Raw genomic sequence first — 16,005 nt, forward strand, 5'->3', positions numbered from 1 at the left:
TAACCAGATAACATAATGCAATTGGAATAAAAGTAAACAGAACTCCAAAATGTACTCCCCTTTTGAGACCTTTAATTCCAGAAGCAAGCAGATCTGTGTTTGTGTTCCAGGACAGCCAGGACTACATAAACACACACACCACCACCACCCCACCCCCACACCCCCCACACACCCCACACTCCCCACCCCCATCTTAAAAACTAAATTCAAGCCGGGCGGCGGTGGTGGCGCACGCCTTTAATCCCAGCACTCGGGAAGCAGAGCCAGGCAGATCTCTGTGAGTTCCAGGCCAGCCTGGTCTACAGAGTGAGATCTAGGACAGGCACCAAAACTATACAGAGAAATCCTGTCTCAAAAAAAAAAAAAACAAAAAAACTAAATTCACGACAGATGGTGCTGGCACATGCCTTTAATCCCAGCACTCAGGAGGCAGAGCCAGGTGGATCTTCGTGAGTTCGAGGCCAGCCTGGTCTACAGAGTGAGTTCCAGGACAGCAGGACTGTTTCACAGAGAAACCGTGTCTCGAGGAAAAAAAAACAAAAATAAACAAACTAAATTCACACAACTTTAATCCCAGCAATAGGGAGGCAGAGGCAGACAGATCTCTGAGTTCTGAGGTCAGCCTGGTCTACAGAGTTCCAGGACAGCCAGAGCTACAGAGAAACCCTGTCTTTAAAACCCAAAATAAATAACTAAACAGCTTCAAGCTGGTGTCCTTCACATGGTGTGCTCAAAAGTAAAGCTTATGGTGTAAGTGAAAAAGGGAGGGTCATGCTGAAAAGAGAGAAAAAAAAAATGCCTGAAAGGAACATAATACACGTAAAAAGTATCCTCAAAAGTAGACAGTGATGTTTAAGCAAGATGTTAAAGAGATAGTAACTGTGGTGGTATCCAAACATTGCAGGAGAAAACAAAGTCATGAAGGATTATGAAAAGGATGACTTGAAAATGGAGACTGGGATTAAGAGAAACAAAAAGACTCTTCTAGAACAGCATGGACAGTCTCAGTGTGGATGAACCAGAGGCAGAGAAAAAGACTGAAGTCAAAGTGAGAGAAAAGACTGAGGGAAAAAGGAAACAAAGCAAACAAAGCAGACCCTTCAAAACTGGAAAGTGCTGCGTGGGACAGAAGTTTGGTTGGAGCGTCTGCACTGATTTAAGCTCTAACTAAATGAAAGTCATTTGTTTTCATACTTTTATTTCAGTAATTCAAAAACCAAAATAACTCATCTGTTTTGGGAGCTTGAATAAAATACCTTCGAAATATTTTATAAGTAAAAAAAATTTACTCCCCTTAATAAAGAAGTACTAATTTTTACTTTGGTCTACTCTAATTAGACTCCCATCCATTTTTAATATTTGCTAATGTTTGTTTGTTTGTTTGTTTGTTTCAAGGCAGAGTTTCTCTGTGTAACAGCTCTAGCTGTCCTGGAACTCAATCTGTAGACCAGGCTGCCCTCGAACTCAGAGATTCGCCTGCCTCTGCCTCCCAAGTACAAGAATTAGAGGCAAGGCATGCACCTAGACCGCCAGGCAATACTTTCTAATTTTACCATAGCACTTTCTGGAACTGCCAAGGGTTCTCAAACTTCTATAAAGTATATGAAAAGCTAAAACAAAACGCCTGATCAGAGAAAAACAATGTCAGCTGAGCAACTTAAACACTACTCAAAATCCTGAAACACAGTGAGGCAGATGGAAACAATAATTAAGAGTTCTGCAATTCTTATATTGGTACAGTCGTAGAAAAGCAGTCATACATAAAGCCCGGCAGCAACCATGCTACAATGTAGAAACCATACCAAGTCTTGGACTAAACATGGAACAAGGAGTAATTAAATACTGTCTTAAGATTTAATACTGAAGTAGCTGCATAAGCATAAGAAAATAGGTCTCTATGTCCTCCACAATTTATTATCCATGAATTTGTAGTAACTCCAAATGCTACACAAACAAGGCCTCATATACAGGCCTCTTGCCTTTTCTCTAACACAACTGAGACCTTTGTTCTAGCATCAGTTTTTTTTTTGTTGTTGTTTTTTTTACCGTACTCAATAACAGCTCTTTCAACTTTTCTACCACATATTTTTGTTTTGTTTTTAAGAGATGAGATTCTAAGCCTCAACTTGCCGAGTCTTTTTTAAAAAAAAAATTTAATGGCAAAAGTATCTAAGAGGCAAGAGAAAGTTAAAAGACCACTACAGGGCCTACAAACCGAAGATTGCCTGGAGATCGGGTGATTTGGCAGCGCAGGCCAGACCGCGAGCTCAGACTAGGGAGACAGGAGAGCGGTTAGACCACTCGGAACAGAGTCACTGCGCTATCAACCGCCCCCCCACCCCCACCCCACCCCCGCGTTTACCTAGTAACATTCCCGCACCCAATTAACGGAGCGAGGACGCTAAAACCCAGCACCCCGCCAAGAGGCTACAGCTAAAACCTCTCCCCGACAAAATAAATCGCAGTAACAGAAACAAATCCGCTGGACGGTGGGAAGCCGCCCCTCGCCCTTTCCCTCACCTCAGAGGTAATCAATTCCCTCCCGCCCACTTAGAGTAGTTACAAGTGTCATTTAGCCGCCCCCACCCCCACCTGCATTTCCTTTTTTTTTTTAATTCTAGCAATGTTTCTCCGTTCTAACTAACTGAGGCTTTCTGTTATTCCGAGGAAGAGAAAGGCACAAGGCTGGGTCTTCCAACCTTCGTTTTCTGGACATCCCTGAAACTTGTTTCCCTACAAGAAACCCACTCGCGAACCACAGCAGAGTCGAACTGACGGACAAACGGTGTGATGGGTTTTATGTAATCCACACAGTAATCGCCTGGCTCGCTCTGAATGTTAATACGATTGGGATGGCAACTGGCCCACCCCCCGCACCCCAGCCCCCGTTAACCTCCGCGCCCCGCTCCCCTGCTGGTCTCCTCGGAGGATGCTGCTCCCCTCGGCCAAGTTTCCCGGCCTCGACCGCGGGCCCTGCCAGCCCGGCGGGCACGTCGTCGTCCTCCGTCAGCCTCGACTTCCCCGGCCGGAGACGCCTCCCCACGCCGGCCCGGCCCGCCTCGCCCGCCCAACCGCCCCCCGCAGCAGGAAGACCCTTACCGCGGTCCAAACTCACTCCCGCCGCGCTCCTCGGACCCTTGCCTCACAACAGTTGTCACTCGAGCTGCTCCCTAGTTTCCATTTCCGGGCCGTCCGCAGCCCAGAGCCTCCCTTTCCCTGTTTCCGGGCCCCCCGTCCCATTTCCGGGGAACCCTTGCCGTCTTCACGCCCCCCACCTGCACTTCCGGCCCCCCACTTTCTCTCTTCCTAGACGCCCTCCAGGTTCCAAAGACCACTTCCGGTCCCCTCCCGGCCCCCGCTGGGCTCCCCCAGACCCGCACGCCCTACCCAGGTTCCGCCTCGGGCCTTCCTCATCGCAGGAGGCCTGAGCGGGGACCCAGCGCACCCCCCCCACCCCAGCCGGGCGGCCCCGGCTCCTCAGGCCGCGGGGCTCGCTCGAGCGCCTCACCCGCCAGCCTCGGGCTGCTCCCTCCGCGGCCCCGCCGCCGCCGGCGAGTCGAGCCGAGAGCCGCGTCGCCAGCGATGACACGGGCGGGCTGCTCGGGACTTTCGGCTCAGGCGTCCCAGCCCTGCTCAGCCCCCTCCGCCAAGGCCCAGCCCCGCCGCTAAGAACGGCGCCCCAATTACCTAGTTAGGCCCCAAAGTCTCCGGTCCGGACTCGGTGGCGCGACGGCAACTTCCACTGGCTCCCCCCACCCCCCCCGGCGGCGGCGGCGGCGGCGGCGGCTGGTCGTCCCTTCAATTATCAGCTGAGCCGCAGCACCGCGCGGCCGTGCGCCTCCGCCCGCGCCGCCTCCCTCCCCGCCTGCTCCACTCCAGCCGGGGACTACTTTGCCCTAAGGCTCCGGCCTGCGGGATCTTCCGCAGGACCAGCCCCGCTACCTATTCACAGCCCAGCACATCGCCCCTCCCTCCCCAGCGCTCTGACCCCGGCCGGCGAGCCGCCTCCAGTCTCCTTCCGATCCCTTCAAGGGACCAGGAAGGGGACTGTGGCGCTCGGCTTGGTATCCCTCCGCTGGGGTCACCCCCGCCCCTCCGCGCCAGCAGGAACTCAATTCCACTTGGGGTCACCCAGGACCTGATTGTGGAGATTTCACAAAGCAGCCTGCCCTGTGGCCCCCGGTAAAGACAATCACCACCCCCAAGCTAAAACCCCCACTGCCAACTCAAAAGCGGACTTCGCTTTGAACTGGGGCTGCGGCCCCCTGACCCCTGTCAGGCCCCGCCCCTTCCTGGTTGTCTTAGCGACGGCGGTGGCGTCCCAAGATGGCGTCGTGGCTGCCGGAGACTCTGTTTGAAATTGTAGGACAAGGCCCGGCGCCGAGCAAAGACTATTACCAGTTGTTGATCACCCGGTCTCAGGCAAGTGCGAGCCGCGGGTTCCCGTCTCTCCTGACCCCCTTCCCAGCCCGGCTGGGACCCGCGATGCGGGCCGCTCCAGGCAAACAGCCACCGTGGCCTGCCGGAAGCGCCGCGTCTCGGCTCACAGCGAGGGATCTCCCCTGGTCACTTCTGCTGGGCGGCCCGAGAGTCGGTTCTCTCCCAGAGCCCGGCTCGACACTGGCGAGCCTTCCTTGCCTCCCCCCCAATGCCGGCCTCTTCCCTTCCTACCTCCCGGCTTCCTACCCGCTGCGTTCCCTCCGCGCGCCAGAGGAAAAACAGGCGTCCCTGCTTGCGTGCCGCCTCACCTCAGCGTGGGAAGGAGGGAAATAAAGACTCAGCCAAGTGTCCCAAGGAGGAGCCGGCAGGGGGAGAAAGGGACGGTCTCTTCCAGGGTACGACTTAATCCTGGGGGATTTTATTTATTTATTTATTTTAAAGAACCTCGAGGTGGCCTTTACTATTACCACATCAGAATTGCTCTTTCTAACAGGAATGGCTCACTGAAAGGTCTCCCCTTACCTTGCTGGAGCCCCTTCTATCCCTTTGAAAGTGGAAGGGGGTGCAACAAAAATGTTTCAGCTGCTCTGCTCATCAGCCCCACCCATAATGACATCTGCTCCACAACAATAAGAACGAGGATTATGTTATCGCTGGAGTAAAGTAACCCCGGGGCCTTTTTTTTTTGTTTTTCCCAAGTGTTCTGGTTGTCAGGGGTGGACTTTGGATAATGTAATGAAATGCTCTGGTTGAGCTGGGCCCACACTGAGAACACTGCAGATTCCTGACTGAGCTTATCCCAGTCATTAAGCTTTTCACGCACTCTAAGTTTTAATAGGCCATATTCCTACAAAATTAAGTTTAAAACCCTATGTTTGTTTGGGTCTGGGTGTTGATTATCCCATCTGTTTTTGTTCCAGGAGCCCTCAAACAAAAGAGTAATGAAGTAAGGTTTCTTTTACCTGTAAAACAGTAATGATGTGTGCGTTTACTTTTTATGCAGTGTAATAGCCTGTCAGCTTTTTTTTTTTTTTAATTCCTTAAGAATTTGACAATTAAGATTTTTGAAGGTGGGCCGGGCGGTGGTGGCGCACGCCTTTAATCCCAGCACTCGGGAGGCAGAGCCAGGCGGATCTCTGTGAGTTCGAGGCCAGCCTGGGCTACCAAGTGAGTTCCAGGAAAGGCGCAAAGCTACACAGAGAAACCCTGTCTCGAAAAACCAAAAAAAAAAAAAAAAAAAAAAAAAGATTTTTGAAGGTTTTGTTTGGCTTTGTATGTGAAGTGGGTTGTGGTTTGGTTTCTTTGTTTTTGGTTTGAGACAGGGTCTCACTATGCAGCCCTGGATGGCCTGGAACTCAATATGTAGACCAAGCTGGCCCTGAACTTAGAGAAATACACCTGCCTCTGCCTCCTGAGTTAGGCATTACAACCACCTTGAGAGGTGAGAGTTTTGTTGGGTGTTTTGGTTTGTTTGGATTTTTTGTTTGGTTTGTTTTGGGTCAATTTTTTCCCTTTTCTCTTTGGCTCTGTGAGGGGTGAAACCCAAGGCCTTCTGCTTGCTAGACAATTTTACTACTGAGCCAGATCTTCCCACCCCTATTAGCTTTAAGATCTTCAGTCCTAATAATTCTTCACCCTTTGTATGACTGACCTAAGACATAGTAAGTATCCTTTTGGAATTCTGTTTTCCCATCTATTGCAAGTAAGTTCCAATGTTAATTTGACTTTTACTTTACAGTCGTTATTGTATCTTTAAAATTGTTCTTTTGAGCACTTTCTCCTTGAAGGTCTGGTATCACAAGGAGGCTTCTTCCCCCACCCCCAATGTGTTAAGCATCAATGAATTGAGAATATCTACATGCCGTCCTCTAGGTAATCTGCTATATGAAAACTTCCCACAATATTCTTAACTTGTGTTTTCACTTTTTAAGACAAGGCATCATGTAGCCCAGGCTGTCTTGAACAGAAAGGATCCTGATCATCCTGCCTCTGCCTCCCAAGGGCTGGGATTATTATAGGCATGAACCACAATGCCTGGCATTTTTTTTTTTTTTTTTTTTTTTTTTTTTTGGTTTTTTGAGACAGGGTTTCTCTGTGTAGCTTTGCGCCTTTCCTGGAACTCACTTGGTAGTCCAGGCTGGCCTTGAACTCACAGAGATCCGCCTGGCTCTGCCTCCCGAGTGCTGGGATTAAAGGCGTGTACCACCACTGCCCAGCCACCTGGCATTCTTTAAAAAAAAAAAGAAAAGAAAAGAAAAAAATCCCTTTTTTAAAAAATAATTTACTTATTTGTATTGTATGTACATTGGTGTTCTGCCTGCATGTATGTCTGTGTGAGGGTATCAGATCCCCAGAATCCCCAGAAACAGGAATTATAGACAGTTGTGAGCTGCCGTGTGGGTGCTGGGACTGGAACCCAGGTCCTGTAGAAGAGCAGCCAGCACTCCCAACCATTGAGCCGTCACTTCAGCCCCCCCCCCCTTTTTTTTTTTTTTTTTTTTTTGGTTTTTCAAGACTGTTTCTCTGTGTAGCTTTATGCCTTTCCTGGAACTCACTTTGTAGACCAGACTGGCCTCGAACTCACAGAGATCCGCCTGGCTCAGCCTCCCAAGTTCTGGGATTAAAGGCATGCACCACCACCACCGCCACCACCACCGCCACCACCTGGCCCCTTTTTTCATTAACAGATCAACAACTGGTCTTTAAACTAACAGTGGTGGGAAAGACCTTTAATTGTGGCACTGGAGAGGCAGAGGCAGGAGAATCAAGTTCAAGGCCAGTCTGGTCTACATAGGGAGTTACAGGCCAACTAGGGATACATAGTGAGGCCTTGTCTCTAAAATTAATAGGGAAAATGTTTTAAAAGGACTGTTATTTGGGGCCATATTCTTTTTATCACTCACTCACATCTAAAATCCTTCTCAAGACTTAGTCCATTTTCTTTATCAAATAGACTACAGTTCTACAAATAAGAGTTCATTTCACATCTGATTAAGTTGACCTCTTTTCCAAATTAAATTTGTTGTGAAAAATAAGTCAAAGGGGTCTGGAGAGATGGCTCAGAAGTTAAGAGCACTGGCTGCTCTTCCACAGGACCTGGGTTCAATTCCCAGCACCCACATGGCAGATCACCAGTGTCTGTAACTCCTGTTCCAGGGGACCAGACCCCTATGGCAACACACCAATGCACATAAAATAAAATATTTTTTAATAAAAATAAATTGTTTGAGTCTTTAATAAACAAAAGTAAAAAATAATTATAGTCTTGAAATATATTGTGTCTAAGGACAGGATAATTTTTCTAAGTCTACATACAGGAAACGGAGTACTTAGTAAGAGGTAGCCTGGCATAAGTATTTAAAAACTGTTCTATAGACCACTCTTCTGAGAAAGCCATATCTCTCTTCTCTGTTGATGCCCAGTTTAACCCTTATTCTTTTTTTTTTTTTTTTAAGTTGGAGAGGTGGGTGGTGGTAGACACTTTTAATTCCAGCACTAAGGAGGCAGAGGCAAACAGATCTTTGAGTTTAAGGCCAACCTGGTCTATAGAGTGAGTTTCAAGACAGCCAGCACCATACAAAGAAACCCTGTCTAGGAAAAAAAAAACAAAAAACAAAAAAAAAACTTTTTTTCTTGCCAGGTATAGCGGCATACTTTGTGTAATTCCAGTACACAGAAGCAGGACTATTGAAAATTCAAGACCAGCCTAGTCTACATAGCAAGTTCCAGGACAGCCAGGGCTACACAGAGAGACCCTGTCTCAAAAAAAAAAAAAAAAAGTTAAAAAAAAATTTTAAAGCAAATTAAAAACTTCATGTGCTAGCAAGATGCCTCAGGAGTTAAGGGCACTTGCCACCAAACCTGATGACTTGAGTCTGATCCCTGAAACCCACTTGATGGAGAGAATGTTGCCCTCTGACCTTCACATGTATGTTTCCGTGTGTCTCCGTGCTCCCTCTACCTCACAAATACACACACACACACACACACACACACACACACACACACACACCAAAGAAAGACTGTAATGGTCCAATTATCTTTAAATTACACATGTCCCCCTGCCTTTCCCTCTGAGAGCTGGGATTAAAGGCTTGTACCACCACCACTACACCTAACCATAGCCATATTCTATCCTCAATGTCTCTAGTCCAAGCTAGCTTCAGACTTGCCTTAGAGCTGGAACTGCAGCCATTCACTAACCATACCTAGCATATTCTTCTATTCCTACAGAGGCATTCTCAGTGAATAACTTAATGCTATAAGGCAAATCTCTGTGATCCTAGCCCTCAGGAGGCTGAGTTGGGAAGATTTCAACTGGAAAGCATTTGAGGGCTACATAGTAAGTTATGAGGCCAGCTTGGCCTGCAAAGCAAGACCATCTCTAAACAGAAACAGCCAGGAAGATGGTGCAAGGCACTTGCTGTTAAGCCTGATGAACTGAATTCAACCCCCAGGACCCACATGGTGGAAGGAGAGAGCCAACTCCCCAAAGTTATTTCTGACTTTTACATATGCACTGTAGCACACACACATAAATACACACAAATAAATGCAATTTTAAGTTTTATAATGAATATAAACTTTCTCAGCATAGCTTGAGGCCAGTGTAGTTCTAGTCTCAAATCTTGCCTTTATTATGATAATCTTTTTTTTTTTTTTTTTTTTTGGTTTTTCGAGACAGGGTTTCTCTGTGTAGCTTTGCGCCTTTCCTGGAACTCACTTGGTAGCTCAGGCTGGCCTCGAACTCACAAAGATCCGCCTGCCTCTGCCTCCCGAGTGCTGGGATTAAAGGCGTGCGCCACCACCGCCCGGCCCTTATTATGATAATCTTAAGGCTTAGAAAAAGGAACACATTTTTCTTTTGAGGATGTGGGGTAGGGAGGTAGAAAGGGTCTCTCTATATAGTCCATGCTGGTCTAGACCAACTAACCTTGAATTCACAGAAATCCACCTTCCTCTTCCTCTGAGTGCTAGGGTTAAAGGCATGCACCACCATCACCACTACCCACACTGTACATGGCCAGTGTACTATTTCTGAATCAAAGATTCATACATTATTCCCACTCTAGTTTTAATAGTGTGTATACTGAATCTTTTTCGAGACAGGGTTTCTCTGTGTAGCTTTGCGCCTTTCCTGGATGTTGCTCTGTAGACCAGGCTGGCCTCAAACTCACAGAGATCTGCCTGGCTCTGCCTCCCGAGTGCTGGGATTAAAGGCATGCGCCACCACCGCCCAGCTTGTATACTGAATTTTAATGTTATGAGAACTAGTAGATTGATGGTATATCAGACTAGAAAAACATTTAAGTATTACTTAAGCTGGAGGTATTTTTATATGTGAATCTAAGAAAATCTCAGTTGTTTTTCTGAATACAGATATTTTCCTTAATCAACAACTTAATATATATATATATATATATATATATATTACTATAGGGACAAAAAAATGAGATTCCTACCTCCAAAGAATGTCCCTTTCATCCAACACTTTTCTTTTATATACCAGATACTATTCTAGAAGCCAGGGAATTACCAGTGACAGCCACTTTCTCTCACGAAACATTCAATCTACTAGGAATATTAAAGTTAGTGTTATAAACTTAGAATTTTTTTCTAAAAGAAAAACAAAACATGGGTCTCACTACTTAGCCCAGGCTGGCCTTGAACTCAAGATGCCCCTGTTCCAGAGTTCTAAGTGATGGGGTTACCAGCATGAGCCCTTCCTCCTAATAAGTATAGTGTCCAGTGCATATTATCATTCATAACCTATTGCTAAGTTAACAGTATAGATACTTTAAATCTGTGAACCCAAAGAAAGCCCAGAAATTGCTTTATATTATATGGTTGAGGCTACTAACGTTACAAATATTTTGTCTTCTGAGACTGGAAGCCCATTGGTAGTGTTTGCCTATTATACATTGGGGCTTGGGTTTGAACCTCACCAACACTCCCATGCATACAAAAGTTCTGTCTTAGCCGGGCAGTGGTGGCGCACGCCTTTAATCCCAGCACTCAGGAGGCAGAGCCAGGCGGATCTTTGTGAGTTTGAGGCCAGCCTGAGCTATAGAGTGAGATCCAGGACAGGCACCAAAACTACAGAGAAACCCTGTCTTGAAAAACCAAAAAAAAAAAAAAAAAATTGTCTTTGTTGTTTTGTTTTTGTTTTACAAATAGTTTTTTCATAAGTGACAGTGGTGGCGCACTCCTTTAATCCCAGCACTCGGGAGGCAGAGGCAGGCGGATCTCTCTGTGAGTTCTAGCCAGCCTGGTCTACAAAGTGAGTTCCAGAAAAGCCAGGGCTGTTACACAGAGAAACCCTGCCTCAAGCAACAACAACAAAAAGATGGTTCTGCTCCTGTAGAAGACACGGGTTCTATTCCTCACCCACATAGTGGCTGACAACCATCTGTGACTCTGATTCATGGCATTTGATGCCCCTTTGTGACTTCCTCAAAGAATAGGCATGCCCATGGTGCACATATATACCTTCAGCCAAAACATTCATACACATAAAATAAATCTAAAAGGGGGGATTGTGGTGGAGGGACATTGAGACAGCATCTTTCTATTATGTGTGTAGCTCTGGCAGTCCTGAAACTCACTATGTAGACCAGGCTGGTCTCAATCTAGATCCACCTACCTCTGCTTTTGGACTGCTGGGATTAAAGGCATGCACCACTTTGTCCAGCTGTTTATTTTTAATTATTTATTTTAAGTACAGTTGTGTTTTGGTATTGTACTTATGAGCCACCTGACATGGGTGCTGGGAACCAAACTCTGGTTCCCTAGAAACATAGCAGCAGCAAGCATTCTTAACTATTAAGCCTATTTTTAAAAAATTAAATTAAGCCGGGCGGTGGTGGCGCACGCCTTTAATCCCAGCACTCGGGAGGCAGAGGCAGGCGGATCTCTGTGAGTTCGAGGCCAGCCTGGGCTACCAAGTGAGTTCTAGGAAAAGGCGCAAAGCTACACAGAGAAACCCTGTCTCGAAAAACCAAAAAAAAAAAAAAAAAAAAAAAAAAAAAAAAAAAAAATTAAATTAAAATTCTATCTCCTGCGGGCTGGAGAAATGGCTCACAGTGGTTAGAGCAATGTGGCAATGTTTTGTGTATGCACTAACAAATAAAGCTTGCCTGAATATTAGAGGGCAAAGCCAGCCATTAGTTAGCCAGAGAGGCCAGGCAGTGGTGACACACACCTTTAATCCCAGCACTTGGGAATCTCATGCCTTTACTCCCAGTACTTGGGAGGCACACACCTTTAATCCCAGCACTAGGGAGGTTGAGACAGGAAGTGATATGGCTGAATGGAGAAAGGAATATAAGGCTGGAGGAGACAGGAGTTCAGTCCTTCAGGCTGAGGAGTTGGTGAGGTGGAGGTGGCTGTGGCTTCTTCCTTTATCTCTCTGATCCTTCAACATTTACTCCAGTATCTAGCTCTGGGTTTTTATTAAGACCAATTATGATTCGTGCTATAGGCACTGGCTGTTCTTCCAGAGGGTCTGGGTTCAAGTTCCAGCACCCACATGACAGCTCACAATTGCCTATAACTCCACCTCCAGGTGATCCAAAACCCTCACACAGACATACATGCAGGCAAAACACCAATGCACATAAAAAATAAAAATAATCATTTTTTTTATTTCTATCTTTGTTGTATTTACATACCTATATCTGTATAAAAAGAATGATTATAAATGTTTGTTTTAAAAGGATAAAAAATTTCTATCTTCCTCAAATGGAAGTATTGCTTAGGGTGGCCAAAGCCAGTGACTTAGATTTAATGTCGAAAGTTTTAGAAACAAGAGCCATGTACTAAGGAAATCAGAGGTGGTAGATTCCACTTCTCCAAGCTAATAATATAAATAATCTTCTCAGGAGTACCAACATGTAATGGCCACTCCCACAGATAAAAGGAGGAATCAGGCAATAATGTAATCTTGTTTATCTATTACAAAAGCCTACCCAGAACTACCAAAATCTGAAGATGTGGGAATATAGTTCACTTGATAGTGTGCTTCCCTAGCTTGCCCAGAGCCCTAGGTCACATTCCCTAACGCCACAAAAACGGGGCTTGGCTTAGTGACACACACCTAAGAAGATGGGGGCTGGAGGATCAGAAGTTCAGGACCCTCTTGGAAGCATAGTTTTAGGCCAGCCTAAACTACATGAGACACTGTTTCAATGCCCACACCTAAAAAGAATAGAAAGAGCTGGGCGCTTGTGGCGCACTCCTTTAATCCCAGCACTCGGGAGGCAGAACCAGGCGGATCTCTGTGAGTTCAAGGCCATCCTGGGCTACCAAGCGAGATTCAGGAAAGGCTCCAAAGCTATAAAGAGAAACCCTATCTTAAAAAACAAAAACAAAAACAAACAAAAGAATAGAAAGAAACTAGAGTTATTCTTTCTGCTTTGGTGAATATAAGTGGAAAATAAGGCAGGAGCTGGGGATGTGGCTTAATTGTGGTGTGCTTCACTAACTGAGAAAAAAGACACAACGGAGTATTGCACTGACTGGCTTGATTTGGCCCCAAATAAAGGGATTTCTCTGTTAAACAAGTCATTCAGTAAGCAATAGACTGCATATTTTCGGAGGTAGATGGACACAGTTGACTTGATATTGGGTATTTTTCTAAGAGGACCTAGGAGTCTGAGAATCATGCTTTTCTGAACCCTATCCTCACACACCCAGTTCCTGGAAGCCACATATACAGTTGGAGGAGAGCACAGAGGTACATCTGCTCTTTGCTTCTGCCTACTTTTTCCTGTGTCCCTGTGGGAAGTCTGAGTATGTCCATTTTACCCACTGACTATCAGCCACAGCCCAGATGTTTTCCACCTCAAATTGCTGTCCAGAAGTCAGGCTCACCTGTGTTCTGTGGTCCTCCGCCCCTTGGCGCGGTTTGCCCAGCCTCCCGTCTCCTGCTGTTTGTCTGCCCTGCTCAGCCCTTTTCACCTTCTCGCCTGTAACTGAGAACACTGAGCCCAGCTCTGTTCCATCGCTCCTGGGGTGTTTTCATTTTAGCCACTGAAGTCATTCACATCTTCCTGCTCTTCCTGACACCACAGCTGCAATAAACGCACCCTTCCCTACCCCACAGGTTGGGTCAGGCGTTTATAATAATAAACTGCATTATTCTTCTATTCCTCATGTCTGACACACTTTAGAAAAATGGGTCCCAACCCTGTGACACTCCAGGATGTACCTAATTAGAGTTGTGAAATGGCTTTTAATCAGAAATTTTAAATTCCTTTTAAGTGGCATAGGGCACTTTGGGGAGGAAGAGGGATGACATGGTCCAACTAAAGGGGTTAAACTCCTCAAAGTAAGTGTTCAGTGCTTAGAACACCAAGAGGCTCCTCAAGCCTGACTTCAGAATTCTATAACACCTGCACAGACCTCCCCCCGCAACGCATCTCCTGCAGGTGAGTGTTCACTCTGCACCTGTGAACACCTACTCAATCTGGTCTCACCCCACATTGCCACAGATTGGCTGCATAATTATGTGGGGCAGTAGAGCACTTAATTGGGAGTCATTGAGTCATGGATCCTTTGAATCTTCCTGCTACCATGCAGCTCTTGACCTGGGGCAAGGCTCTTCATTTATCTAGGCCCCAGTTGCCTCCTCAACATACTAAAGTTGCTAGATGTAAAAGATCACTAAGGTGGAGTGCATCGCTAAAATGTTCTTTCCTATGACGGTGGCTTTCGATCCTGGAGAAAGCACTGGACTTTTTTTTTCCCTTAGAATAATTGAATTGGCAAAGACTCTGCATTGGTAGCTGTATGACCTCCTTCACCTACCTAATGTTCCATTTTATTCATCTATGAAATGAACAGTTCTACCACGGCTGCTATACAGAACAAGAGCCAAATAACTTAAGAAAAGGCACTCGGGGCCAGTGTTTCTCAATGGCAGGTTTCGTGATCAAGATTGGGGAATCCTGCATGAAACCAATTGATATTTGCTTCTTTCTGGGACTTCTCAGACTTTAAAATCCTACTGTGAAAAGAAGAATGATTTGGTATATGAAAGAGGATAATGCAGACAAGGTGAATATGATGCAAGTTGTTACATGCGTGCATGAAGAGGTCACGATGAAACCTGTTGCTTTGCATAATGACTACATGCTAATAAAAACAGAACAGAACCCTGTTGTGTGTCATGAATCTCCAAGAGGAGACTGCAACTGAAGCTTTTTTCCCCCAGTTATGTGACCCTGGAATCTCCTTCCCTGAGGCTCTTCAGGAGTAGAGACTCTGAAATGCTGTTTGGAATATACCAGGAAATACCAAAGGAGCCAACATCACCTTTTCCATAAAAACAACTGGAGTTCAGTCGTCTGTCAGTGACTTTCTTTTCCTCATTTATTTTCACAATCAGCTTATGCCTCTATGGGAAAAAAGTGATATTTTCATTGGTGTTGCATTTAGTGTATGGATAAATTTTCATGAGCTGATATCTTGTTAGTATTGTGTCTAACTTTCCTTTGCAAACTATCTAGGTAAATAATCTTACTACATGATAGTGTAGAAATCATACATTTATTTTCTTAGACTTCTAGGTGTTTCTTTTTTTCAGTCATTATTTTTATAATTGATAATTGTTTCTCCAAATTGTGTGTCCTGTTTCTACTTAGCAGTGGGTGGGTGACACGAATGATTCCAGATGTTAAGTAGACACTCTACCACTGACCAAACCCAGCCCCGCAAAGTTGACTTGTGTTTCTAGTAAATTTTCTTCTGGCTAGTGATCGTGCTAAGTCAGCTACTAACTCAAATTCGTTACCTGTAGATGACTTTTTTAAATCATATTTGGTCTCCAGTATGAGAGGGGTGCTTTGGGAGAAGTTGTTTGGGTTTGGGCTGTTTTGTGAGATATTTATTTTATGGATCTAAGTGTTGGTCTACATGTATGTCTGTGCACCATGTGTGTGCCTGGTGCCCTGAGCATCTGATTCTTGGTACTGGAGTTACAGTCCATTGTGAGCCAGCATGGGGGCTGGGAACCAAACCTGGGTCCTTCACAAGCACAGCAAGTGATCTTAACCCTGAGCCATCCCTTCCGCCCTGTTCTCTTTATGAGAAAGTCTCACTGTGTACACACTTGCTGCTAGTCTTGCATTTGTGATCCTCCTGCCTCCACCTCCTAGGTGCTGAAGTTACCACCCCACTCTAGATTACACCCATTCTCAGTCTTCATCCTCACCATGCTTGTTCCCTTCAAAGAGAAATGATTGTTTGTAGACTTATAGGAAAGCTTTCAATATTTTGCCACAAAATGTTTGGACTTGACTTAAGTTGTATTGTTTTGGTTTGTTTTTTCCCCTGGGACAAGATCTGACTATATAGCCCATACTAGCCTTGTCATTATTTTTTTTCTTTATTTTTTATTATTTGTGGGTGTGTGAGTGCACATGAGCACGTGCATGAGATGTATATGTGCATCGATAGGTGTATATGATGTGTATGGGCATTCGTGGGGGGAGTATGGGTAGATGGATGGGTGTGTGTGTGTAGGGATTGGTGCACATATGCCATGACACCTACTTGGAGGCCAGA

General features: G+C 45.7%; 2 protein-coding genes and 1 long non-coding RNA gene across 54 annotated transcripts in view; 2 read left to right on the top strand and 1 right to left on the bottom strand.

Annotated features, from left to right (window-relative positions):
* The window catches only part of Trip12 (thyroid hormone receptor interactor 12), a 128,714-nt gene extending 123,686 nt beyond the window's left edge, over positions 1 to 5,028 (bottom strand). For 22 of the 50 annotated variants that reach the window (XM_076549462.1, XM_076549465.1, XM_076549459.1 and 19 more), the window contains exon 1: positions 3,688 to 3,831. The gene's annotated coding sequence lies outside the window, so the exon portion shown is untranslated. Of the gene's footprint in view, positions 1 to 2,215; positions 2,332 to 3,099; positions 3,241 to 3,687; positions 3,832 to 4,671; positions 4,746 to 4,962 lie in introns of those variants that run through there. The other 28 variants (XM_076549467.1, XM_076549463.1, XM_076549460.1 and 25 more) reach the window with 5 other exon arrangements.
* Fbxo36 (F-box protein 36) overlaps positions 2,849 to 16,005 on the top strand; it is a 69,691-nt gene continuing 56,534 nt past the window's right edge. For 2 of the 3 annotated variants that reach the window (XM_076549469.1, XM_006984168.4), the window contains exon 1: positions 3,961 to 4,422. In XM_076549469.1, coding sequence (XP_076405584.1) covers positions 4,327 to 4,422 — 96 coding nt within the window. In that variant the 5' untranslated portion in view covers positions 3,961 to 4,326. Of the gene's footprint in view, positions 4,423 to 14,191; positions 14,595 to 16,005 lie in introns of those variants that run through there. The other variant, XR_013043935.1, reaches the window with a different exon arrangement.
* On the top strand, positions 4,429 to 6,943 carry LOC143268249 (uncharacterized). Its single transcript, XR_013043936.1, has 2 exons — positions 4,429 to 5,510; positions 5,698 to 6,943. It is a non-coding gene; the product is annotated as an uncharacterized LOC143268249 (long non-coding RNA).

The sequence above is a fragment of the Peromyscus maniculatus genome, chromosome 13 (genome assembly GCF_049852395.1).
Source record: "Peromyscus maniculatus bairdii isolate BWxNUB_F1_BW_parent chromosome 13, HU_Pman_BW_mat_3.1, whole genome shotgun sequence".
Lineage (NCBI taxonomy): Eukaryota > Metazoa > Chordata > Mammalia > Rodentia > Cricetidae > Peromyscus > Peromyscus maniculatus.